Source organism: Bos indicus, chromosome 17 (assembly GCF_029378745.1).
Source record: "Bos indicus isolate NIAB-ARS_2022 breed Sahiwal x Tharparkar chromosome 17, NIAB-ARS_B.indTharparkar_mat_pri_1.0, whole genome shotgun sequence".
In the NCBI taxonomy this organism is placed as follows: Eukaryota; Metazoa; Chordata; class Mammalia; order Artiodactyla; family Bovidae; genus Bos; species Bos indicus.
The window spans coordinates 35,854,131-35,881,329 of NC_091776.1; the positions used below are offsets into that span (position 1 = coordinate 35,854,131).

General features: G+C 38.0%; 1 protein-coding gene across 3 annotated transcripts in view; it reads left to right on the forward strand.

The window, feature by feature from the left end:
- TRPC3 (transient receptor potential cation channel subfamily C member 3) overlaps window positions 1-24,584 on the forward strand; it is a 73,552-nt gene extending 48,968 nt beyond the window's left edge. For all 3 annotated transcript variants that reach the window (XM_019978071.2, XM_070769154.1, XM_070769155.1), the window contains 5 exons: window positions 2,127-2,322; window positions 3,570-3,779; window positions 7,006-7,089; window positions 20,585-20,660; window positions 22,486-24,584. In XM_019978071.2, coding sequence (XP_019833630.2) covers window positions 2,127-2,322; window positions 3,570-3,779; window positions 7,006-7,089; window positions 20,585-20,660; window positions 22,486-22,628 — 709 coding nt within the window. In that variant the 3' untranslated portion in view covers window positions 22,629-24,584. The remainder of the gene's footprint in view (window positions 1-2,126; window positions 2,323-3,569; window positions 3,780-7,005; window positions 7,090-20,584; window positions 20,661-22,485) is intronic.
- The last annotated feature ends 2,615 nt before the right edge of the window (window positions 24,585-27,199 follow it).

The following is a 27,199-nucleotide window of genomic DNA, read 5'->3' on the forward strand; positions in this document are numbered from 1 at the left end:
TTATCTTCACATTTCTCAGTGTTAATTTCCTTGTTTTTAAAATGAGCACAGTAAGGTTTGAATCAGGCCGTTGGGAGGACATGGAAGATAATTTATATAAAGGCTCTTGCCCACAGTAGGAGCCAGGAGCTGCCTGTGTCCTCTCCCTGTTCACTCTCCCCTTCTCCCTTTTCACTCTCCCCCTTTCCACACATGTATGCATTCTTGGGAATCTATATTCCCAGCATCAGAGGCGAGAAGGTTTGCAAAGGACCAAGAGGATGGGTGGGGGCATTTTGTGATGCTGTTAAGTTCATGGCAGGGATAAAGAGACTATAGGTTTTCTTAGTTTTCACCATCAAGTGTTTCATAATTGAGATTAGCTCTACAGGAATAGGAACCTTTCTACTCAACCCTCTGCCCCCAGGGTCTAATACAATTATTAAAACATACCAGGTGCTCCATCAATGTCTGTTGAATGAATGAATCAATAAGCTAGCATTAAAACCCACAAAGCTATAAAATTGTTGTTTAGACTCTAACAAATTTTAAAAGTACCACTTCCATACATATTTCTTTGAAAAAAAAGGGGGACTTACTTTTGAATTTTTTAATGGAATTCTACATGTATAATTGTTTAAGGATGATTCTTGTAGTTCACAGGTCAGTGATTACTGCTTGGATATATGACAAAACCAGCCAAATTCAGGCAAGGTTCATTTAAGGGATCGAAGCATGTAAATTAGTCTGTGAGGGCTTACTTGCTAATTGCTGTGTTGGCAGAATCAGGAAGTAGATTATATAGATTAAGAGAAAAGAATCAGAACCCTTAATTTTGTTGCCATCTCTTCACTTCTACTGAAGTATAGTTTTTAGGTAGATGATACATTCTTGTGGTGAAAAATCTATGCAGAGCAGTATCTACAGCCTGTTCCATTCCTCAGCCTTGGATCCCAGTTTCTTAGTTCTCCTTAGGTCCAGAGGGGTCATTGGTGGCTCAGATGGTAAAGAATCTACCTGCAATGCGGGAGACCCAGGTTTGATCCCTGGGTCAGGAAGATCCACTGGAGAAGGAAATGGCAACCCACTCCAATATTCTTGCCTGGAGAAATCCATGGACAGAGGAGCCTGGTGGGCTACAGTCCGTGGGGTTGCAAAGAATCGGACACGACTGAGCAACTAACACTTTCACTTCAGGTCCAGAGGCAGTGGTTTCTTTCGAATGCTTTCAGAGGTATTTTTTACGTAAACAAGAATATAAGTATTTGTATACTCCTCTTTTTATTTAAATGGTGAACTATTTCAGACTTGCTGCATCTCATTTTTTCACTAAAAATATATCTTGGATATCATTTTATATAAACACATGAAGCTAGATCTGTTTTACCCCCAGTGGCTGCATAGCTGTTTGTAGATGTACCAGAATTATTTATCCACTTTCCTGTTGATGGATATTTTGGTAGTTTTCATTCTTCCCTACTGCCATGCTGCAAGGAATACGTTTGTACATATTTTTTTTTGAAATGGGTACATAATTTTAATCCCTATTTTGTTCTGTTCCAGAAAACCTGATTTGAAATTCTAAACCACCTGCAAAATCAAACCCCAAACTTCCATCCTTTTAGGAGAAAGGAATGGGTATCAGGGCATTACTTCAGTTTTCACCTGACAAGCTCAGAAAATTTTCTCTTGATGATAACTCCTGGAAAAACTAGGCATCAGCAACATTTAATCACCAGTTTCTAAAAAGTTGAGAGAAAAATTTCTATTAAGTATCATAATAAAATAATTGTGTTATTGTTCAGTCACTAAGTCATCTTTGACTGTGACCCCATGGACTGTAGCCCACCAAGTTCCTCTGTCTATGGGATTTTCCAGGCAAGAATACTGGAGTGGGTTGCCATTTCTGCCTCCAGAGGGTCTTCCTGACCCAGGGGTCAAACTCATGTCTTGTGCATTGGCAGGTGGATTCTTTACCACTGAGCCACCAGGGAAGCCCACAATAATTATACTTGGGGTATTATGATGATATTTTACAATAGCGTTTTATATCTGTGCAATATTCAGACCATAACTTGTTTTTACTTTTGACTTTTTCACACTGAAAACTGTTTATTTATTTACTGTGTACCTTATTCTTCCAACAGTGTAGAAGAAAGTTTCAAGACTTTGTTTTGGTCAATATTTGGATTGTCTGAAGTCACTTCTGTTGTGCTCAAGTATGATCACAAATTCATAGAGAATATAGGATATGTTCTATATGGAATATATAATGTAACTATGGTCGTTGTTTTGCTCAACATGCTCATTGCTATGATTAATAGCTCATATCAAGAGATTGAGGTAAGCCTGCTGTCTACCCACAGTGTCTATCCTCACCATTTCATTCTACTAGCACACTGCGTCTGCTTTTGTGTCCTGTGGTGGACATCCTGCCCGTGTCTACAAAGAGGCTTAACACCAAGCGGGACCCTTCTCTATGGTTTCCATCTGGATAGGTGGTAATGCACCTTCCAGTGTCTTCTAGGAGCACAGCGGAGTTCCCATGAATTTACCATTACGCTGCCTTCTCTCAGAACCATCTGAAAGATCCTGGTAGAGGACTTACTAGACGTCTGTCAAGCGTTAATGATGCTCTTAGTCCAGTCAGACTCTTTAGTATTCTAGAAATCTATGCTTGCTTTGGATTGAGCTTGATTTGGTACCTTTCTTCATCACTGTGTATGTTTTCTTATCTCCTCTAGTTTAGCGTACCGTATCTTTTTAGTACTTTGCTGTTTGTTAAGTCCACTGAGTCTCTGTGTTTCAGAAATATGTAAGTTAGTGTTCTCAAAGAAGAAGTTAGATTCTCCAGAGATGAAAACTGTGGTGCTCTGAACACCTGCTTCAGTGTGGTAATGGTAGACTGGGCAGAATGAAATGACTGAGCCAACGTCTTCCACCCATGGACCAGCTCTTCACTTTTCCTCTCCATCTGTCTACCAGTTAGAAAGGTTATGCCCACCACTAGGGGGCAGCACTGAGAATGAAAGGCGCTGTAAGACAGGAATAGGCCCCTGGGGCCTTACCTGACCTTTGAAGACACATAAACAAACTCCAAAGTGCAATTCATTTGAATACTGCCATTTTTCTCCTTTGCTCTTGGAGTGTAGTATGATATATCTACAGTCTGGCTTGGATGGGTGTGGATGAGGAAGGAAAGTGGGGAAATATTGTTGAACATGCAGAATTGGGCAGGGGGAGAAAAAATTAATCTTTTCATCCTTTCTTGACCCTGAATTTTTCTTGTGCTTTTTGCTTTGTTTTATTTATTTATGTATTTTTTGGATGGGAGAGAGGAAATTCTGGCTAAATTTCAATGGGTACAGACAGAGGAATATGGAAGAGAAAAATTTTTTAAAAAGTATCATGAGAGCGATACTTGGGATATTATATAGCCCAACAGAGATTATATGCAGATAAATGTACATATACCACTTTTTCCATTTCAAAGCATAATGTAGGTTCCTTGTAAGGCCCTACTGAATAAATTGCTAGAATCTTTAGTTTTTAAAATCAGTTGTCATATTTTTTCTATTTTTGTGACACAGGATGACAGTGATGTAGAGTGGAAGTTTGCTCGCTCGAAACTTTGGTTATCTTACTTTGATGATGGAAAAACATTACCTCCACCCTTCAGTCTAGTTCCTAGTCCAAAGTCATTTGTTTATTTCATCATGCGGATCATTAACTTTTCCAAATGCAGAAGGAGAAGACTGCAGAAGGATATAGAAATGGGAATTGGTAACTCAAAGTCCAGGGTAGGTATCAAAAGCTTACTGAGACCTGAAGATAAATGCTCCTTGTCTTTTGATGTTGTTCGGTGTGTGAACTTAGAAGATGTTGAAAGTAACTGTCCATTCCATAGTCCTTCATAGACTAATACTTAAAATATTCATAATGTTCCAAGAAGTCACTTAGTCTATGCTTTGTTTTCAGTCAGAATTTCATGTAAACTACCAAAATAAAAACAAACAAAAAACTTCTTTAACTTGTTAAAAGTTACTGTCAGAAAATACTTTGTTTCTGTGTTTTCCATGCTTCTCAACTGTTATTCTAAGTTACATATAAGTTTCTAATCTTAAATTTTTCTGTTGGTTGTATATATAGTTCACCACCACCATATTCTTCTTATTTGTAGAAATCCATTATTGAGCTAAATAATCTTTTTTTCCTTTAATATAAAATTAATGCAGGCTTAGAACACCCCCAAATATTAACCACTAAAACTCCCTTTTATAAATAATCAAGAATGGCTTGTATTTGAGTTGTCCTGGTTGAAAAATTAAAATACTTTAATTTTAACAAAGATGAGTTTCACACTAGCACTTTATTATCATGAACTTTATTTTCAGAGATAGAATGGTCATAGGAGACAGAAGGATATGGACAGAGCCTCAAATAATAGGTTGTGAAACATATAGGAGCAAATGTATGGGGTTAAAGAACAATTTTGCCTGTAAGTTGGGAAAATGGTCTGTAGCTGTAATAGCCTGGGAGCCCACAAGATGGCAGTGTTACCTCCATAAAGTGCATATTTTTTCTCAGTTGATGCTGAGGGTAAAGATGGGATTAGCACAGTTTAATTTCTTACTTTTTAAAAGTGATGCGCATTTATGAGATTTGTAATACCCTTCATCTTACTCTTTAAGAAGGTAGCCTTTTAAACCTTCTTTGTTTGACCTGAATATGGGCTCTTAAGGATATTAAGTTGCATTGCAGTGATTGGCTGTGACTTCAAATAATACCTCATTATATACAGTGAAAAGCAGCATAATGTAAGGAAGAGAGCCTTGGCATTAGACCTGGGTTTGAATTCTGGCTTATTAGAAAGTAACATGGACAACTCATTTCATCACTCTGAACTGTACTAGTCTCACCTGAAAGAGAGAAAACGTCATAGCATTACTGTGAGGATGCTGTGAGATGTACAGAATTTCAGCCTCAACAAATATCAGTGCCCTCCCTCATTCACAGTTTACAAAGTGCTTTGCCGTACACTTGAACCTCATGCAATGCTGTAAGGTAGGTATTATTATTACTCCTATTTTATAGATAAGACAGCTGAAGTCATTATAACTCACTCATGCAAGGTCACAGGGGTTCGCCAGTGTGGGGCATTTATGCAGTTCCTGTTTTCCAGCATCAGAGTCTAGCTGTTTCTGCTGGACCTGGCTACCTCCTGCTCAGAAGCTGAGGCTCTGGCTTGGTTTCTGCCCCTCTTTCTCCCCACAGGCCATGCCTTTGGCTGCAGCTTAGCTGGTCTCTTAAAGGAGTTGGGCTCTAATTGCCATTCTGGGTGACTCTTGCTACTGCTGAGATGGACTTTGTTACTCTGGGAATTTGACTGTTATTCTCTGAGGCTTTATTATTTGAAAAGGAAGTTGTTCGAGCATGGGAACTCAACTCTAGCATGTCACACCTTCAGGTTTTCTTTCTGTAGGCAACTGATTTCACTAACTTCTGACTTTGACTGACTTCACTGACTTAATTCCTAATATTGTCATAATGCAGAAGGGGAGAAACACAAAGAAGCTGAAGAGAGCACATTCAGTTGGCATGTGGCCACCTAGACCCCTGTTTGTTTGCTTTAAAGCAGCTTGCTTGCAGGGATGTGAGGGGAACAGATGATATTCTCTGTTCAGAGTGTCCTCTCCTGCCTGCATGGTACCACTGGCAGGAAGAATAGCTTTCCTCAGGGCAGTTGCTGGATACGGAAAGAAGGTTGAGCACAGATTTCTCAGGAGCCATGCTGTTTAGCCTCCCCATCTCCCCATAGCAGGTTAAAAACTGCCATTTTGATTTTATTTTTTAAGTTGTACATGGAACTGCCTTTATCTCTTTAATCTTATTAATCGTCATAGATAATCTCTGTGTCCTGAGTTTAGTTAAAAAAAAATTGGAAAAATTATATGTTTCTGTTTTTCTTTTTTAGAAGACAGGGAAGAGACTCAAGAAATCAATCTTTTACAGCTAACCCCAGTCAACAGTCAGAGACTGACCTCTAGTGGCAAAACAGGAGAATTAATACCAGGGAAGCTCTACCTGTCAACAGAGACTGCCCTCTAGTGGCAAAATAGGAGAATTAACACCAGGGAAGCCCTACCTGTCGACAGAGACTGACCTCTAGAGGCAAAATAGAATTAACTTTGTTCCCCGAAGTTTTTTTCCTGCCACTATTGAAAAGAGGACAAAATCAAGAGAACCATTGCTTATCAGTGCCATTTCCTACCTGCCTAGTGTCCCGCCTCTTCCTGAGTTATGATGGTGGGAAGGCAGGTGGTGGAGTGAGTACATATTTTTGGATAAAGGGACCTGCCTTTGAATCACACCTTATAGGTAGTAGCATATCTGCAAATAAAATGCAGGCCCTGTTCACGTACATGAAGGGTAGACGGTAAGGAGCTTCTCTTCTTGCTTTCTGTTTCTACCCACTCAAAAGTTAAACCTTGAAAAGAAAAAGAGAGGAAAACCAAATACTTGAGTCCAATTCCATTCAAAGTGGTGAACCTGACACAGTCTAAGACCAAGACACTTAGCAAGACATGTTTTGCTCCTGTTTTGCCAAATGATACCATCTGAACATGTAGTGTGTTTCTGTTCAAATGTAGGAGAGGAACCAGACTCAAGCAGATGGAGTTGGTTCATGTAACTTCTTCCCAAATCCATGAAGGCATTTTGACAAAGTATACAAGGACCCCAGGAACAATTGTTTAACACCAGGAAACTTAAATTTTTTTTCAATAAAAATTTTTTAAAAATATTTTTTTTCAATAGTTTTATTACAGGACATTCTGCCAACATTTTGATAAATGTGAGCACGTTACTCACATTAATTTTTGCCTTTGGAAATCAACTCAGCTTCCACAAAACGTCCCTCGGAAATGTTGATTCCAGAAATGTTATCAAGGAGAATAAAGTAGATTGTATTTATGATTTCCAAATAAATGTATTCTAATTTACTAGGTTAATTGTATTTTTTCCTAGTTAAACCTCTTCACTCAGTCTAACTCAAGAGTTTTTGAATCACACAGTTTTAACAGCATTCTCAATCAGCCAACACGTTATCAGGTAAGCATTCACAGGCATTTATCTTTATCTGAATGTAGTTCCACACATGTCTCTGTGCTGGTGTCTGTGTGTGTGCTTGCATGTGCTTGTGTGTGTGTGAGTAGTGAGTAGAATTATGTACACTTCCTATGTACTATGAGGTCAACACGGAACAGAGAAAATGGTATGTTATTTGGAGAGCACTTTAGAAATCAGAGTCCAAGTTCTTCTTCTTTCTTTTCTTTAGAAGAAGAGTACCTTTGTGACATTGAAAGCAAAGCGCTGCCACAATTTTCCAAAGGTCACTTTCATGTACCTTGAGCTGGAGAAAGCAGTGGGAGATTTGGCATATTAGGAAAATAGTGTTCTCACAGTACAAAAACCTGGTACATTTCTGCACATAATCTGTTTTTCAAATGGAATCTTAGGCTACACTGTTGCATCAGTACTACTTAATTAAGTATTTATTGCACTGTGATATTGAATGTGACATTTCAGCACTGTTTTCTAACTCAGAAGAGGGTATAGTGCTTCTCATCTGGTTGACATTTTGACTACCAAAGCTTTAGATTGCTGCTCAGTACAAGATCACAAGAATGAGGATCCAAGAATTGATAATGAATGATAATATCAGCTAAAGGATATGGTCCTCTTCATAAGATTTTCTTGGAAGCAGCATATTCTACAGAATTGCTTAGCACACTGATTGTCAAAGCCTCACTTGGTTCTATGGTGGTGGTTTAGTCGCTAAGTTGTCTCCGACTCTTGCAACGCTATGGACTGTAGCCTGCCAGGTTCCTCTGTGGGATTCTCCAGGCAAGAACACTGGAGTGGGTTGCCATTTCCTTCTCCAGGGGACCTGCCCCACCCAGGAATTGAACCTGGGTCTCCTGCACTGCAGGCAGATTTTACCGGCTGAGCTAAGAGGGAAGCCTTTTATAATGGTTACAATATGTTCCATTATATGGATGTATTTAATTTATCAGCCTTCTATTGATAGAAATGTTTGCTCTATCATATTGCCAGTAATTGTTCTAATTCTATCAGTAGAAGACTGATAAATTAAATACATCGATTTAATGGAGTATAATGTAACCATTACAAGCTATTACAAGCAATACTGTATTAAGTAACCTCTCCAGTTTTTTTGTGTGTGTCTTTTTAGTACACACACACACACACACACACATATATATATATATTTTTTTTTTTTTCCCCCCAGCTTTTGAAAATTGTGTGTGGTCAACTTTAAAAAATTTTTACGGCTTCAGATTTTGTGTTCTGTTTCAAATGCTCCTCTCCCATATGGGGATATTTAATAATATTTTTACCTATATTTTCTTTGGTACTCTCATGTTTCAGTTTTTAAATTATAACATTTAACCTGTATAGAATACATTTTTATGCAGTGTGTGGGTGGGGACCCCAATATATTTTTTTTTCCAGATGATCACACAGCTGGGTGTGTTGAATAATCTATATTTTCTATTGATTTGAAATATCACTTTAATCATTTACTAAATTCCCTTATCCACTTAGATTTATTCCTCAGGTTTCAATATTCTATAGGACCACATTGTTTTACTTATTGTAGTTTAAAACAGAATCAAACAGAATATAGAGAAACACATACATATGTTCTTACTTTAAGATTCTTATTTTGCATAATTTTCCTGATTATTTTTTCTTATTTTTCTATTTAAACTTTAGAGTCAGATTGTCTAGTTTGCAAAATATTCTGTCGATATTTTTATTGGGATGGTGTTCACTTAAGAAGAATTGACTCCTTTATAATGTGATGTCTTACTTTTTATGAATATTTTTACCTTTCCATTTGTTCAGATTTTCATTCCTGTGCCCAGTATCATTTTAAAGTACTCCTCAGAGTGTTACATTAGTTAGGATTAACTGGTGCAAATCACACAAAACCACCAAATACCAACCACTGCATAAGCTAAAAGAACATAGAAATGTATTTCTCTCTTCTATTTAAGAACTCCGGAGGTGGCCCTTCCAGGGCTGTTATCTATCTACCACTGTCACAGACCCAGGCTGTCTCTGTCATATTACCCTGTCATGATTGGCTTTCAGTTGAACATGATCTCATGGTCCAAGAAAGCTCCCAGAGCTCTGGCTATTATTTCTGCATTTCAAAAATAGACAATGATAGAGAAGAAAGATGCCTCGATCCTCTAAGGAGCTTCTGTAAAGTTACATAAACAACATATCTGCAGTAGAAGCCAGGAAATGAGTCTTAATTCCTAGTCTCCATGTACTGAGCTAAGAATCAAGGGAAGAGAATTGGCAGTCTCTGCTGAAATGGATTATATTATTTGTCTTGGTGCTGTGCACATACCTGTATCTGTTACTTGATTTATAAGTTTCAAGCTAAAATAGGAAAAAATTAGTGTATTTATCTTTCACCATTTCCCCCCTCCTCCTCCCAGCTTTTGCTAGTTAAATATTAGAATTGCAGGGGTAGGGCATAAAATCTTTCCTCTGCCCATTAGGTTCAGTAGCTGAGGCCTGTGAATTAAACTGACAAAAGGCAGGTTTACAGGAGAAAAAAAATAAAGTTTTATTTGTGTGTGCAAAATGCAAACACATGGGAGAACTCAGTGATGAATAACTCAAAGGGGTGGTTAGAATTTCGGACTTAGATACCATCCTAGAAGGGGCAATGAATTTGTGGAGAAGTGACAAAACGAAGGGAGATTTGTGCTCCCAGGGGTGGTAAATTGTGGGAAGGTAAATATGTGGGAGCCTGGTGGGCTGCCGTCCATGGGGTCGCACAGAGTCGGACACGACTGAAGCGGCTTAGCAGCAGCAGCAGCAGCAGCAGCGTTACTATAGTGAGGTTTGTGTTTGTGCAGACCCATCTCTGAGCTCTCGTGATGATGGTTGTTCTCTTCCTCTTGGTATGGGAAAGAGGCAGGAGGGGGAAGACCTTCACAAAGGGAAATTTATGTCCTGCTCTTTGGCAACCCACTCCAGTCTTCTTGCCTGGAGAATCCCAGGGACAGAGGAGCCTGGTGGGCTGCCGTCTATGGGGTTGCACAGAATCGGACACGACTGAAGCGACTTAGCAGCAGCAGCAGCTTGAGCAGATGGGAGGAAGGCAGAGAGCTCTTTCTGTGTTTTTTGCTTCTTAATTGCCTTCAGCTCAAAAAGTTCTTATGTTCCAGTGGTATACCTGGGTGGGGGGGGGGTGGATATTTTCTTATCCTTTTCACTACCTTGCAGGATTATAATCCACATTTGCTTTAGTTTTAGTCTTTTAGTTAAACAGAGTCGGTACTCACCACTAGTCTTTGCCTTAATTTTCCGCTCATCTCTTTGTCAGGTCTTTTGTCTTCCACCAGTTTCTTCAAAAAGAGCTCATGGGAACTATGTTCTCTGAGTTATTTCATGTCCTAAACTATTTCCTACTTTCTGTATATTCATATTGACCAGCTGTGAAGTTCTTCGATAATGACTTTATTTTCTTGATGTATTTATCTACGTTGCTCTGCTGCTCTGAGAATGGAATGTTGGTATGGAAAATTTGAAGCCAACCTGATGGTTTTTCTCATATGCTTCTTCCTTTGACCTGAGGTTTTGATATGAATGCCCACATTTTCTTTACTTTTTAAATCCAACAACTTGATTGTTCTGTAGATTAGATCTGTATGCATTTATTTTCTGGTGTGAAGTATGTCTTTTTAATCTGTACATTCAAGTACATGCCTTTTATTTCCAAATAATTTCCTTGAACTATATTTTGAAATATTTTTTCCATTCCATTATTTGGAGTCTCTTCAAAGAGACCAATCAGAAGTCTGCGGCATCTCTTTTCCTTTATGCCTTTTGAAATTTTTTTATCCATGTCTCCCTTTGGCTCCTTTTTTCTCATCCTGTCTTTTATTCCTGTCTATCTTCATATGCACTGCTTCAAACATATCTTTTATTTCTGTGATGATTTTAATGTTTTCTTCCTCTTCTTCCTGAGATTTTCAAACTGAAAAATATCATTTCCTCCTTTGGCTTACTGTATTTCCCTTGTGCTCTTGGTTCAAGACAGGATCGGCTCCTATTTTTAAAAGATTATATATTAGTAATGACATTATATGTTTTCATCTCTTCTTTCACAACTTTTCTAGTGTGTGTTCTTTATTTGCTGTTTGTTTATCCTTTTTCTTGGACTATCTTCGTACAGATCTTCTGTAGATTTTTTACTATTACTCAATCTTGAATGAAGTAAGTTCCTCCCAGACCAACTGCTTTCAGGAGGTTGGAGTGGAGTCAGAGAATTCCAGGGCCCCATCCCAAGCTAATAGGAATTTGTCTTTAGGTACAGGATCGTGTGGGGCTTCCCAGGCGGTGCTGGTGGTGAAGAACCCTCCTGCCAATGCAGGTAGACGTAAGAGACGCTGGTTTGATCCCTGGGTCGGGAGGATCCTCTGGAGGAGGGCATGGCAACCCGCTCCAGTATTCTTTCCTGGAGAATCCCATGGACAGAGGAGCCTGATGGGCTATACAGTCCATGTGGTTGCAGAGTCAGATGTGACTTAGCACACATGGACACACAGGGTTGTGTATGTGAGTTCAATTTATTCTTTATTTTCCCTTGTCGAGAATAGCACTGAATGATTGTTCACATGGCAGGCTCTCCCTCTCCACCTCACTGACAAAGTACTTCTAGCAAATACAACTTTTCTGTACAGTTTTCCTTTTAGCCCTATAGTCTAAGCTTCTGAAGACTTGGTATCAAAGGTCAGGGGAAGTCCTCAGCCATGAATGTCTGCTCTTGGCATGCCTCCACATCCCCATTTGAGCTTCTCATAACCTTTCTAAAAAAGAAAAAAAAAGGTTCCTCTAAGTCTCAGAAATGAAGGAGTTAGTGTTTCTGTTTCCTATTTTCCTGATAGCTTTTGAGTGATTTAGAAACGTCTGAGTTTATTGTCACATTGAAAATTGCTGTGCTTTTATAGGAAATGATCCTTGCTAAATGCCTAGAGATTTCAGAATCCTGTACCTTTTGTCTTTTCTAAGGAGATGAATTCGTTCTGCCTGTGGTATAATCTGTAGCTCCCCAAAAGTGATAGTAGAAAAAAGAGAAACTAAGGGAAGAGATCTCACTCAGCTATATACACACCAAACTTCATATAAATGTCTTGATTATATTTAGAATAAAGTCTACCTGTTAAGAACTCCTTGAGCGATAACAACTGGTGTATTTATTTCACCAGGAATTTTTGTTTCACGTGGTGTGATTATATGACTTACCTTAAGGAAATTCCAGATCTTAATCTGCTAAATGGGGAGTTTTCCTTCAAAGGGGTGACTTTTAGAATACACTAATTCTAGTCATTCTATCACAGATCAGAATATTTTTGAAATACCTCTAAAATTTACTTTTATAATTAGTTTATAAGACACACAAAAATGCTTTGTTACTTTCTCATAATGGAACTCAGCTAATCATTCACTGTATTAACAAGGCTCAGAGCCATCTGACTTCACATTTTTTCAAAAATAGTCACAGCCAGATAAGAATGCGCCTGCCAATGAAGGGAACATGGGTTCAATCCCTGGTCCGGGAAGATTCCACATGCCATGGAGCAACTTAGCCTGTGTGCCACAACTTCTGAGACCCACGCCCTAGGGCCGTGCTTCATAACGAGAGGCCACGGCAATGAGAAGCCCACGCACCACAGCGAAGACTAGCGCCCACTCACCAGAAGAGGAGAAAGCCTGCGGGCAGCAGCAAAGACTGAGTGTAACCAAAAATAAATAAATAAAAATAGTCACAGCCACCCTCAAAAAAACATGTGACCATCACCAGTCAGGTGATCACCTTACATGTTTTACATTCAAATGAATGTTTCTTCTCCAAGACAATTACTTCAAAAACGCGTTCACATTCAGATGTGTCTCAAGGGGCAGCAAAGGAAATGTTTAAAAATGCCCTAATCAAGGGCAGTATTACTTATATTAACATTAATTATTAGTAGTATGCTGGAATTTTTTATGTATATAAAGAATTTTTTTTGTGTGAAACTGGGAATGATTTCTCTGGAGAACATAAAGACTTGGAGGGCTTGTTGTTGTTCAGTCACTAAGTCATGTCCAACTCCTTGGGACCCCCATGGACTGCAGCATGCCAGGCTTCCCTGTCCTTCACCATCTCCTGGAGCTTGCTCAAACTCATGTCCATTGAGTCAGTGACGCCATCCAACCATCTCATCCTCTGTTGCCCCCTTCTTCTCCTGCCTTCAATCTTTCCTAGCAACAGGGTCTTTTCCAATGAGTTGGCTCTTCACATCAGCTGGCCCAAGTATTGGAGCTTCAGCCTCAGCTCCAGAACATAAAGACTTAGAGAGATAGCTATGATTAAATTCTTCTCATGAATACCTGTGCTATTCAAGTTAAAAGTACTTAGATATTCTAATTTGACTTTGAGAAATGGGAGTATATTTTAAGATTCCTCCACAAAAGCTGGGCTGTAGGCCCTTGTGACTTCTCTCTCCACTCTCTTCTGTGGCAGTTCTGCTTTCCCAGCCTTCTTTGGCTTGGGAACAGCCTTGGCCCAGAGAGTGTTAGACTGTTTTTACTCCATATACTGGTCTATGGTCTGATACATGAAGGCTTGATTTTTACTGGAAGCACATGGCACAAAGAAGCACTCACTTTAAGCTTCATGGCACATTCAAGACATCCTCTGTTATGCATGGTCCTAAGTTGTAAGACTACAGAGATATATGGTCCATGGCTTCAGGGATCTCTCCACTGGAATGGAAGGACAGCACAGAGACGGAGAGGAAGGGAAGGAAAGAAAAAAGTAGGTGGACCTTCACACAGCCCTGGGATATGGCTACACGGTATAGGTGAGATGTAAATAAAATGGTATGAGGATGCAGGGAAACGCAGAGGAAGTGAAAGTTGATCAAGTAGAAGAAGAAGCAGATCTGCTCTCCGTTTCTCCAAAGAACAAAACTTGGACCAGTAGTTAAGAAAGTACAGTGAAGCAGACTTTTGGCTCAATACAAAGGAATTTTTTAACAGCTACAGTTGTCCCAAAATAGACTAAACCAGCTGTCTGGAAAAAGTAGCAGGGTCTGAATCACAGACGCTGTGATTTATTCAGAGGCTGCACAATGGTATGTCAGGGTATGTCACAATAAGTGGTATGACAAATGAAAAACACATGATTTACAAGGTCCCTTCCATCCCCTAAATGCTGCTCTCTACTTCCAAGTTCTCTGTGTTTGTCCAAACCTATGTTGTTACTTTATATTCATACTTTATCGATGGATGAATCTATACATACAGACATACATGCATGTATGTCAATCAGTTTTGGCTGATATCAATCAATTTTGTCTTCTCTCTAGGAGTAAATGAGGAGATGAATGTAAAAATGTCTGATAGAGTACTTAACAATTGTGAGTTGACTTTTTAAATATTTATTTATGTGGCCGCATTGGGTCTTGGTTTCGGCATACGGGGTCTTTGGTCGCGGCACACAGACGCTCTGGTTGTGGCACACAGGCTCAGTAGTTGTGGCGAGTGGACTTAGCTGCTCCAAGGCCTGTGGGATCTTAGTTCCTCAACCAGGGATCAGACCCATGTCCCAGCATTGCAAGGTGAATTCTTAACTACTGGACCACCAGGGAAGTCCCACCAATTGTTAATTGAACTTGAATTAGTAAAAAATAAGCAAATAAAAAGAAAAGCTTTGATGCCTTTTGGAAAGGCAGGGCATAGCAAGTATCCAACCATCCAAATCTCATTCCTTCTTCCAGTCTTAATGGAGGACTGAGAAATGAACTTAAATTTGTTTGCAGGAGATAATGTTTGAGGTAACTACCAGCAAGCTTTCCATAGCCTGGACAGAGAATATCCAAAGTCCACGGCATAAAGTTACAATGTCTCCCTTAAAGAGTGACTCACAGGCTCATACAGAGATATATGGGTAATTCCAGGAGGCCTGCGGAATGTGGAAGTTAATTTATAGACTTCCCTTGCATTAGTTAGCCATTTAACCAAAAGGGAAAGAAGATGATTCAGTTAATGACCAATTTAACTTTTGATACTGGCTTTGATTAAAGGCTCCATTGGAAATTTAGTAGAGATAATATTTTAAATGATACTTTTATGTATTGCTCAGAAGTTTCATGATCCTTGCCTGCAGTCCCAGCATTATTTATTGGTTAATAAAGACTTTGCTTTGTAAAAGAAGTGTAAATGCTAATAAGGAATAATAGTTATATTAACTGAGCACCTTCTATGTAATTTACTTTGATTGCCTTTTATAAGATATATTCTAACTTTTCCACTACACAGATTGTCACCAAGATTCCATCGCTTGTAAATAATTCAAACACATTCAAATCCAGGCAAGTTGGTAGGTTCAGAACTGATCTAGAGACTCTCAGTAAGCTCTGAGGGGAGGTAGCTGGCTCCAACTGCAGGTGGCAACATGGTCTTAGACCATGGGGTACTTATCATCCTTTGTCGTCAGTTTTGGGTTTATCAGCAATTCTAGGACAATAGGAAAAATCCCATTTGACATAAGAGTTCATGTTATCTGGTATCCTTCCTTGTATGAAAGTTATAAACTGTCTTGATATGGTTAGATTTATCAACCTTTTCCTTATGGCTTATCCTTTTAACTTCCCTGTAAGGGTGATCTATTGTCCCAGAGCTATTTGTTGAGTAGTCTTTTCTTTCCCACTGATTTGTATTACTGCCTTTGAAGCTGCTTTAAACTGATAAACATTTGTTTTTTCTTTTTATAAGAATATGCCTACGTTGTCCCCTAAACTTAATTACATCCCTGATATGTTGATGCATCATAGTGAATTCTTCTGGTGAAGTTTCATTGGAGTTCCCTGTTGCATCTGCAGTGTCTAGTATGGCGCCTGACACAGTTCAGTTCAGTCGCACAGTTGTGTCCGACTCTGCATCCCCATGGAATGCAGCATGCCAGGCTTCCCTGGCTATCACCAACTCCTGGAGCTTACTCAAACTCACCTCCACCGAGTCAGTGATGCCATCCAACCATTTCATCCTCTGTTGTCCCCTTCTCCTCCCGCCTTCAATCTTTCCCAGCATCAGGGTCTTTTTAAATGAGTCAGTTCTTCGCATCAGGTGGCCAAAATATTGGAGTTTCAGCTTCAACATCAGTCCTTCCAATGAATATTCAGGACTGATTTCCTTTAGGATGGACTGATTGGCTTTCCTTACAGTCCAAGGGACTCTCAAAAGTCTTCTCCAACACCACAGTTCAAAAACATCAATTCTTCGGCACTCAGCTTTCTTTATGGTCCAACTCTCACATCCGTACATGACTACTATAAAAACCATATCTTCGATTAGATGGACCTTTGTTGGCAAAGTAATGTCTCTGTTTTTTAATATGCTGTCTAGGTTGGTCATAGCTTTTCTTCCAAGGAGCAAGCATCTTTTCATTTCATGGCTGCAGTCACCATCTGCAGTGGTTTTGGAGCCTCCCAAAATAAAGTCTCTCACTGTTTCGTTTCCCCACCTATTTGCCATGAAGTGATGGGACCGGATGCCATGATCTTAGTTTTCTGAATGTTGAGTTTTAAGCCAACTTTTTCACTCTCTTATTTCATTTTCATTAAGAAAGTGCTTCTTCACTTTCTGCCGTAAGGATGGTGTCATCTGTGTACTGAGATTATTAATACTTCTCCTAGCAATCTTGATTTCAGCTTGTGCTTCATCCAGCCTGGCATTTTGCATGATGTATTCTGCATATAAGTTAAACAAGCAGGGTGACAACATATAGCCTTAATGTACTCCTTTCCCGATTTGGAACCAGTCTCTTGTTCCATGTCCAGTTCTCATTGTTTCTTCTTGACCTGTGTACGGATTTCTCAGGAGGCAGGTCAGGTGGTCTGGTATTCCCATTTCTTTAAGAATTTTCTACAGTTTGTTGTGATACACACAGTGAAAGGCTTTGGCATAGTCAATAAAGCAGAAGTAGATGTTTTTCTGGAACTCTCTTGCTTTTTCGATATGCAGTGGATGTTGGCAATTTAATCTCTGATTTCTCTGCCTTATCTAAATCCTGCTTGAAATCTGGAAGTTCATGGTTCATGTACTGTTGAAGCCTGGCTTGGAGAATTTTGAGCATTACTTTACTAGTGTGTGAGGTGAGTGCAATTGTGCGGTAGTTTGAGCATTCTTCGGCATTGCCTTTCTTTGGTGTCAGAATGAAAACTGACCTTTTTCAGTCCTGTGGCCACTGCTGAGTTTTCCAAATTTGCTGGCATATTTAGTGCAGCCCTTTCACAGCATCATCTTTTAGGATTTGAAATGTCTCAACTGGAATTCCATCACCTCCACTAGCTTTGTTTGTAGTGATGAACAAAGGCCCAATTGACTTCATACTCCAGGATGAGATGTCTGGCTTCTCGGTGAGTGTGATCACACCATTGTAGTTATGTGGGTCATGATGATCTTTTTTGTGTAGTTCTTCTGTATATTCTTGCCACTTGTCACCTGGCACGGAGCTAAATATTTGGTGAGTGAATGAATGAGTCCTGGCTAAGATCCACCCAGCCATGAGTCTGTCCTGAGGTTCCAATTCCACACAACTCAACATGTTTTATATATATTTTTTGACTGATAAAATGGGCTTTTCCTTCCTGATAGCATGGATTCCTTCTCAATTTATCATTATTCTCTGAGGCAGACATTTTGAATTATCTGGCATTTCTCCTTTTTACATGACCTTGGCATCTAGTGGGTCACTTCAGTTCATAATTTTTACTGTCTTAAAACTGAGGTATATTTGCCACCCTCACTATATCTGCATTTCAGTTCAGACGTTTTTCCTTTATTATCTTTTTAATGTGATGTATGAGATATGCACAAGAATGTGTGCAATACATAATCAATTATGATGTATAACTATATGCATACCTAGGAAGCCATCACCTCCCAGAGAGAGATAACTGAGTCTGTTCATTGCCTCTGCTCTGCTGCTCCTCCCGAGGTCACACCCTTGCCTCCACCTAGGGGGAAATCAGTATCCTGAAATTGGGTTTCTCACCCTCTTGCTTTGGTTTTCAAATATAGGCTTATTGCATATATGTTGTTTAGTTGCTAAGTTGTGTCTGATTCTTTGTGACCCCATGGACTATAGCCCGCCAGGCTCCTCTGTCCATAGGATTTTCCAGGTAAGAATACTGGAGCTGGTTGCCATTTCCTTCTCCAGGGGATCTTCGTGACCCAGTGATCGAACTCGAGTCTCTGCATTAGCAGGTGGATTCTTTAACTTTTTGCCACTGAACAACCAGGGAAGCCCTATTACATATATAGACAATCTGAAAAATGCATTATGTAGATTTGTTATTGAGTAAACTTTATGAGAATAATTTCATACTTAATGAAGTCTGTAACTTGAATTTTTTATTCAACATTTATGCTTCTAAGATTCATCTATACTGTTGTGTGTGGCTCTGGTTCATTAATTTCACTAACTAATTTCATTGGTGAGCACAATGACATTACATTGTGTAATATACCATTATTTGTCTATTTGGTATTTGTTTGGATTGTTTCCAGGTCTTTTGTGTCTCAGATAAGGTTTCTATAAACCTCGTCTGTGTCTGTCTCTTGGTCCACATGTACATGTGTGGAGTTTCTCTAGGCCCTGTACCAAGGAGTGGACTTTCTGGGTTAAAAGGATATGCCAGTGTTCAGTTTTAAAAGATAATAACAAATCAATAGGGGATTAAGAGGTACAAACTACCCTGTATAAAATAAGCTGCCAAGATATATTGTATGGCACAGGGAAAGAGAGCCATTTTTTAATAACCAATATTAAATCACTCTATTGTACATCTGATGCTAGTATAATATTGTACATCAACCATATTTAAAAAAAAAAAAGATAATGCCGAATTATTTTTCAAAATGACCTACTTATGCCAGTAAAGTACAAAAATTCCATTGATCCACATCCTTTCCAACACTTGGCATTGTAAAATCTATTAATTTTTCCCTTTTAGATATAAAATTGTATCATGTTTTTCCTTTTTCTGGCTTTAATGAGATATAATTGACATACAGCACTGTTTAAGGTTAAGGTGTACAGCATAATGATTTGACTTATCTACATAATCAAATGATTATCATAGTAAGTTCAGTGAACAGCCATGATCTCAGATAGATACAAAATTAAAGAAATAGAAAAAAAGATTTTTTTTCTGGGGATGAGAACTCTTCAGGTTTACTCCCTTACCAACTTTCATATATAACATTCTGCAGCATTAATGTGTTTATTATGATGTGCGTCACATACCTACTACTTACTTAGGTTATAACTGGAAGTTTCTGCCATTTGACTGCCTTCATCCAACTCTCCTTTCCCCCAGGCCCCTGTATCTCTTTTAATTATAATTTGTATTTCCCTAAAGAAAACATTTTGAGATTGTTTCACGTGCTTGTTGACCATTCACAGTTCCATTTCAGTGAAGTGACTGTTTGTTTTTTGCCCATTTCCCTGTTGGATTATTTGAGTTTGTCTTATTAAAGCTCTTCATATATCTTGGATCCAAATTCTTTACAGGTTGTAAGTATCATCAATATTTTCTCCCAGTGTGTAGCTTGCTTTCTTTCTGGTATCTTTATAAACAGAAGTTTTAATTGTAATGAAGTTGAGTTTATCAATCTTTTCTACTATATTAGAATTTTTAATCTTGTTTGGAAAACATCCAGTTGTGCACTGAATTTATAAATATGTTCTTCTGTGCTTTCTTTTAAATGATTTAAAAGCTTTGCTTTTCATATTTAGGATGCGCATGGGATTCACTTTTGTGTGCTTCTGTGAAGTAGGGCTCCAATTTAATTTTTTCTGTATGGATAAGCAATTATCTTGTAAGATCATTTATTGAATTTGAAATATATTCACAGTATATATTGCTGTGAAAGGAAAACATAATATAACAGTATGTGGTATTTAGAAAACATAATATATATAGTAAATAGTTTATATACAAAATTTAAAAAAAGATGTTGGAAAAACATGCACTAAAATAACAACAGTGATTATCTTTGGATGGTGGAATAATTGATGAGTTTTGTTTACTTTTTGTTCTCTTTACTCTCCAAATTCTCTGTATTGAGCATATGTTTCTAGATTTTTAAAAAAATACAGTAGTGTCTATAGATGATAATATTGTATAGAGAAATCACTAGATGAAAGAAAATCATGAATTGAAGTCTTTCCACTCAACTTTTCTTGTAAAGCTTCTTGCATTCCTGGAATAGGGTGGCTGGTGGTGAGGGGCTGAGGTGAAGGGTGGGGCAAGGGAGTGTCGTGGATTATGCAGAAAAACTCAGTAAAGGTGAAAAGGGATTAAGTTCTGAAATCTGGGTGAGTCTTCCATTAGTACAGTTTCTCTTCCCTGAGTTCTTTACTGGTATGTAAAGCTCTTTGGAAAATAAGATTCAGATTACTTATATGTATCATTGGTGATATAATTTTTTTTTGGCCCAACAGCAAATAATGAAAAGACTTATAAAGCGATATGTTTTGAAAGCACAAGTAGACAAAGAAAATGATGAAGTTAATGAAGGTAAGCATCTTCAACTTAAAAAACATCCTTTTACAACTAATTTAATGAACAGTGGAAAACTTCATATTGAAGGATACTGTTAAAAATCTGGTCTTGGTTAACTGAGTTCTTCCAGGATTGACAGGAAACTCTTATGTTTCATTTCTAAAGCTCTCTTTTAAAATAAACAGTTATTTAAAATGTCAGTCAGAGACAATTTATCACTACAGAGTGCTCTAACTGATTCTTAGAGTGTAAACTGTGTCATTTTGCTGGGAGTTTTTATTCCCTGTAACATGAGTAGTCTGTAGTTTCAGTTCTGTTTCAGTGAGCTGAGTGTTAACATTTTTCCAGTGATGCAGGTAAAATAAGAGTTAGCTCAAACATTTCTGCAGAAAAATTTTTACTTGTTGTCCAGAAAGAAATCTGTAACCCATTTTTGTCATATGGTGTTTCTCTTTTGCTTTTCACTTTTCTTCTTGGCTCCTTACTTAAATGTACCTATTTTCCAGGCATATCCTAGGCAGCGCATCTGTCTGGACTATAAGGCTTTTCATCAAGTGCTGGGATGTAAGCCAAAGCACAGGTCCATGGTTGGAAAGAAATCAGTCAGGGAAAAATAAGTTGCCCTAAAGATGGCAACGACAGGGAATTCCCTGGTGGTTCTGTGGTTGGGACTTCTTGCTTCCACTGCAGAGGGCAAGTGTTCCAATCCTAGTTGAGGAACTAAGATCCTCCATGCCTTCCAGCACAGCCAAAAATTAAAAAAAAAAAAATAATGAAAGCTACAGCTTTCAACACCAATGAGATGCTATTAGATCTATCTACACTTTTAAGAAAGGGCTAAACTAAACTGTTGATGAACTCTGAAGCCATTACTTGATTAACGCAAGAAATCCCTTGCAAATCTGAGTCAATACCATATGTGTTTGTAGCACAGAAATCTAAGAATGCATGTTTGGAAATCAGCAAAAAATCAAATCATGGTCACCAGAAACAGTCTCAGAGACAGAATTGAAATTGAGTTTTAGTTTAGAAAGCAGAAACCTTATCAGTTGTGCCATAACCTCCCTGAAAACACAAAAATTAAGTGAAGTGGGGAATTGGGCCACCATGACAACTTCAGAAAAAAGGAGCCATCTTCTAAGTACTTTTACACAAAAGAGGAAAATGAATGAATGAGAATTAATGAATTAAAGAGAATTTAGAGTTTTGGACAAAGTTCTAACTAAAATAGTATATCATACAACGTAACCTCCTCATTTAATAAATATGTTTCCCGTGTTGGTAAATACAGCACTTGGTATGTAGGCTTCCCATAACTCAAAAACAAGGAAGAAGGATATGGTAGTAGGGAGGCAAGAGGAAGCTCACTGACTTATGGTCCAAATATGATAGTAAATGGTGTGAGAATTCATTTCTTCCATGGAAGACTTTTGATTTCAAATTCGATCAGTTTATTTCCTCTTGAAATCCCCAGAAAGGGGATACCCTGATTATAGATTACATCCTGATTGAGATTACTAGTTAACAGATAAATCTGCTACCTGGGAAGCCCCAACAGATAAATCACCCTGGATTAAAAATTGGTTGAACCAGGACAATACTTTAGTCGACTTTTACTTTTAAAACACAGTTGGACTACTGTTATAGCTTTTTCCAAAGTCAGTGTATTTTTAAAGGCAAAGCATTTCTTAAACATTTTAAAGGAAAAAAATCCAAAATAACTATGTCGGAGACATTATGAGACGAATGTATTCATGTTGTATGAATTTCACTCTTTGTTTTTTTTCTAAATCCGAAGAGCAAATGACCAATCATATGTTTTTTAATACAAACACTATAGGTGAATTAAAGGAAATCAAGCAAGATATCTCCAGCCTTCGTTATGAACTTTTGGAGGACAAGAGCCAAGCAACTGAGGAATTAGCCATTCTAATTCATAAGCTCAGTGAGAAACTGAGCCCCAGCGTGCTGAGATGTGAATGAGTCAGCAACCTGGATTTATGGCTTTGACTATAGCACAACTGTGGGCAATAATATTTCTTAGTATGAAATACTTGAAAAACTATGGTGTACATTTTTAGTATTAACTACCTTTATCATGTGAATCTTTAAGAGTTAGGTCTTAATGACTTTACTGTTTTATCACATGAAAATGGTCTTCATTTTAATTGTTTGCCTTGACATTACAAACAATGATATGCCCTTGTATTTAAAGGCCCCAAATTAACTACGTTACTGACATTTTTTTTGTCTGTTTTAGAATAAACTCTGTCTTTGCACTACCGGTTTGCCTCCAAGAGACTGTAAGCTCCTTGGGGACAGGGACCATGTCTTATTCATCTTCATGTCTCCACCATCTAGTACAGTGCCTGGTACATAGTAGGTGCTCAATAAATGTCAAAACCAACTGAACTGCCAATAAAATACAAATAAAAATTAAAAGGCCATCACTATGTAGCATACCTTCCCTTGTCCAAATGCTGAAGAGATTTTTTTTTTTTGGAAAAAAAAGAAACTGAAAAAATTTTACAAACAGCTATGACTTGGTCAGATTTTCTTAGATTTTTGGCATCACTGATACTCCTAGAACCTTTGAACCCTGAATGAAGAATTTCATAATGAAATGGGTTAATAGCAAATATAATTGCATTACATGTTTGTTTCATAGAATTGTTCAAAGCAACACATTAAAGGTTTTTCTAAAGTATATACTATACTGTTTGCTTACTGTCTTAGATTTTCATTTGTTATTTTCAGTAATGTGAATTTAGTCAGCAGAGTGGTGAATTTTTTTTAAAGTTGGGGGTTATACAGGGCTGTTAGTTATAACCTCCTAATTCCTGGCTCTGATGATTTAATGCTAAATAAGTTATCAACACCTGACTTCATATCTTGCCTGTTAGCTCCACTCTGAGTTTTGGGGGATATGCTATGGGAAGAAATGGAGCAGTGGCCATGTACCTGAAAAGGCATGGCCAAGAATCACGAGGTGTGTTTCATTTCCCTTTGAGGCATCTCTTGCCATTATTGCTTATACTGATTGACATATATATATTTTTTTAATCAAGGCATTTCAATTACACTTGCTACACTGAATAGATTGTGATATATCTGTATCTGACTTACTATATAAGTGGGCTGAACACTGGTAATATTGAGGCCTCTTGACTACTACAAAAGGGGATACAGGCTGGTAAGCTCCCTCATCTCTTCATAGACAATAAAATACTCAAAGTATTTTTTTTTTTTCTTAACCAGCTAGGTTTAAATCTCTCATTACTGTCCTGATTCTCTTCAATCTGTTCCTATCAAATCATACCAGAATACAAATTATGGTCATAGCTCAAAGATCGCTTTATAGGTTCTAAAAGCCAAATAAATATATAATATTTTAACAGTCAATACATCACACAGGAAGGCTTTCTAGATGAGAAGACAAAAATGAACATTATACGGAACTACATAAAGCTCTTTAAAGATCATTTTTTAATTTCTACTTTTGGAGACTTAAATTAAGAAAAGAACTTTATACATTTTTGGTATCATTGTAGGATATTTCATTAACTTTTGTGCTATGATAATAATGATGCTAAAGCTGAAACTCCAGTACTTTGGCCACCTCATGTGAAGAGCTGACTCATTGGAAAAGACTCTGATGCTGGGAGGGAGGGGGGGCAGGAGGAGAAGGGGATGACAGAGGATGAGATGGCTGGATGGCATCACTGACTTGATGGACGTGAGTCTAAGTGAACTCCAGGAGTTGGTGATGGATAGGGAGGCCTGGCGTGCTGCGATTCATGGGGTCGCAAAGAGTTGGACACGACTGAGCGACTGAACTGAACTGAACTGAATAGTATTTTGTATTAAATGTTTTTAAAACTTTACGTATTTTATGTTTTGCCTCAGAACTGAATAAAATACTGAATTTTTTCATTGGTATATGTTACTATACTTTATATGCAAACAGTAAAGATATCAAGTTTCCATTGTAGGCAACACTTTCAGTTTTACATATAGAATTATTTAGAATTCCAAGTGTGAATATTTTTGACTACAGTTATAGAGTGGAATATTAAGTAATGTTTTTTACTGAAGGTGGAAAGATGTTGAATGTAAAAGTGTCAAATTCAGCTAGTTTAGGATTCTTAGAGTCTTGAGTGAAGATAAAACTCATGTCATCTATGCCACGTGAGTCCATACATCTGATATTTTAGTACATGCCTCTTGCAATTCTAGAACTCTCAACATAGGATGTTTTTCCTTTTTTTTACTGTGTTTCTGTATAACTAGCATTTTTTTCAGGGTTTAGGGATTAATTTATTCAATCAGTATTTATTGCATGTTAACAGGTGTTTAATAATGTTTAAGGGGAAAAAAAGTATAAATACCAGACAAAAATCCCCATCCTCCTGGAGCTTATATTATAGATTAATCACAGTCTAACATGAAAATAATATGTAACAAACATTTATGTCACACAGAAGCAAGTGTCCGTGTTGGTGGTCTGTTACCCTTTGGGTCTCTTCTTGGGTCATCTTCCCAGGGGCTCTGGTCCCAGCTTCATGTGTAAAATTAGTATGTTATTGATATTTCACATTTTTCCTCTCTTTATACTTTCTTGGTGAGAGTCAAGAGAAGGATGTGATGCCAAGGCATGGTAGATGCTAGCTATTGGTACCATGGATGCCCTACCCATCTCCCTTTTCATGGACCAGAGCATGTGTCTCTGAAATCCTGAGTGTCAGCTCCTTAATAGTGCCCAACTATCCTGTTCCCCAGGGAATTGCCATCGGCTAAAAGAAAGCAGCCTTGTCCTGGTCTGGTAGTAACCAACCAACTTCTGTGAAGGCATGAAAAGCTGTTTTCTTGTATCAAGGTGGGGCCAACTCTTTTGGTGTGAGTTGTACTTCAGAACTCTGGAAAGCATTAGGCTACAGCTAGATTCCAGCAGGGCTTCCCTGGTGGCTCAGATGGTAAAGAATCCACCTGTGATGTGGGAGACCTGGGTTTGATCCCTGGGTTGGGAAGATCCTCTGGAGGAGGGCATGGCAACCCACTCCAGTTTTCTTGCCTGGAGAATTCCATGGACAGAGGTGTCTGGCGGGTTCCAGTCCATGGAGTCACAAAGAGAACAGCACTGAGTACCGCACAGTCTCCAGCTGAGACCAAATCTTTGTTTACCTTCTTCCCTGTTACCATTTTCTATCCTGCTTCTTCCCTGTTATCACTTTCAGTGGCTGCATAATGACCTACAAAGCAGATGCGCTATTTCCCTATTAGTGGATAGTTAAGTCTCTGTTTTAAATAATGCCTTGAGTATGGCTTCTAACCTATTTTTTGGGGTTTTCATAGACTAAATGTCCAAAATCGGGGTTATGAGTTAAAAATATAGCCACATAATTTATAGATTTGGATACGTACTACTAAGTTGCTTTTGAAAATAGTCTTATAACTAGTTTAAAGCATCATAGTTGAGCTCATGCTCTCTCTGAAGCATATAGTGGTATCATTTAAATGTTTTTCTCATTTGAAAGGCAAAAAAAAAAGATATCTTTAATATTATTGATTACAAGTGAAGGTGACAAATTTTTACATGGTTGTTCAGCTGCCACCTTCTTTGTGAATTGTCCATGTTTTTCTTACTGGAAATATTGCATTTCTTTTTAACATATTTGTATGAATTGTGTATAAGGATACTAGCTTCACACATTTATCCCATTTTTTTTTTATTTTAAAATTTTGTGACATACTGAAATGTCTAATCTTTGTTTTTCATATCTGTTTTCTCCTTTGTGCCTTCTTCTATTCCTTTTGTTGTTATAATTTTTTTTCTTCTTTGACATTTGTTGATTGCCCTCCAACCACCAAAGCCCCTGCAGGCTGGGGGGCATTATATTCCTTTTAAGGTGAGACAGATTTCTATTATGGGCTGAATTGTGTCCCCCCGCTAATCTCCAAATCCATCTGTTGAAGTCCTAACCCCTAGTACTTCAGAATGTGACTGTTTTTGGAGAAAGGACCTTTAAAGAGATAATAGTTAAAATTAGGTCACTAGGTTGAGTCTTTATCCTTCATGACTGGTGTCCTTATTAGAGGAGGGGATTAGAATACAGAAGAATACAGAGGAAGACTACGTGATGACATGAGGAAAACGCCAGTGTGCTGCTCCAAGGAGACATGCCTCTAAGGACTGCTTTGGCTCCCTGCTGAAACCTTGATTTTGTACTCCAAGCCTGTGAGATCTTATAGGAAAATAAGTTTCTCTTCTGTAAGCCACTTAGTTTGTTCTTATTTTCTAACTCCTTTAGATGGAAAGTTAGGCTGTTTACTTGAGATGTTCCTTATTTCTTGGTGTAATCCTGTATTTCTATAAACTTAATTAGAACAGGATAGCTTCCTTTCGAATAGCTTCTTTTAGAATAGCTTTTTCTGTGTGCCGTAGATTTTGTGATATAGAGACTAAAAACACAATCGAAAAGATCAACAAAACTAAGAGCTTTTTTTTTTTCAAAAAGGAAACAAAATTGATGAACCTTTGACAAGACTCGAAAAGA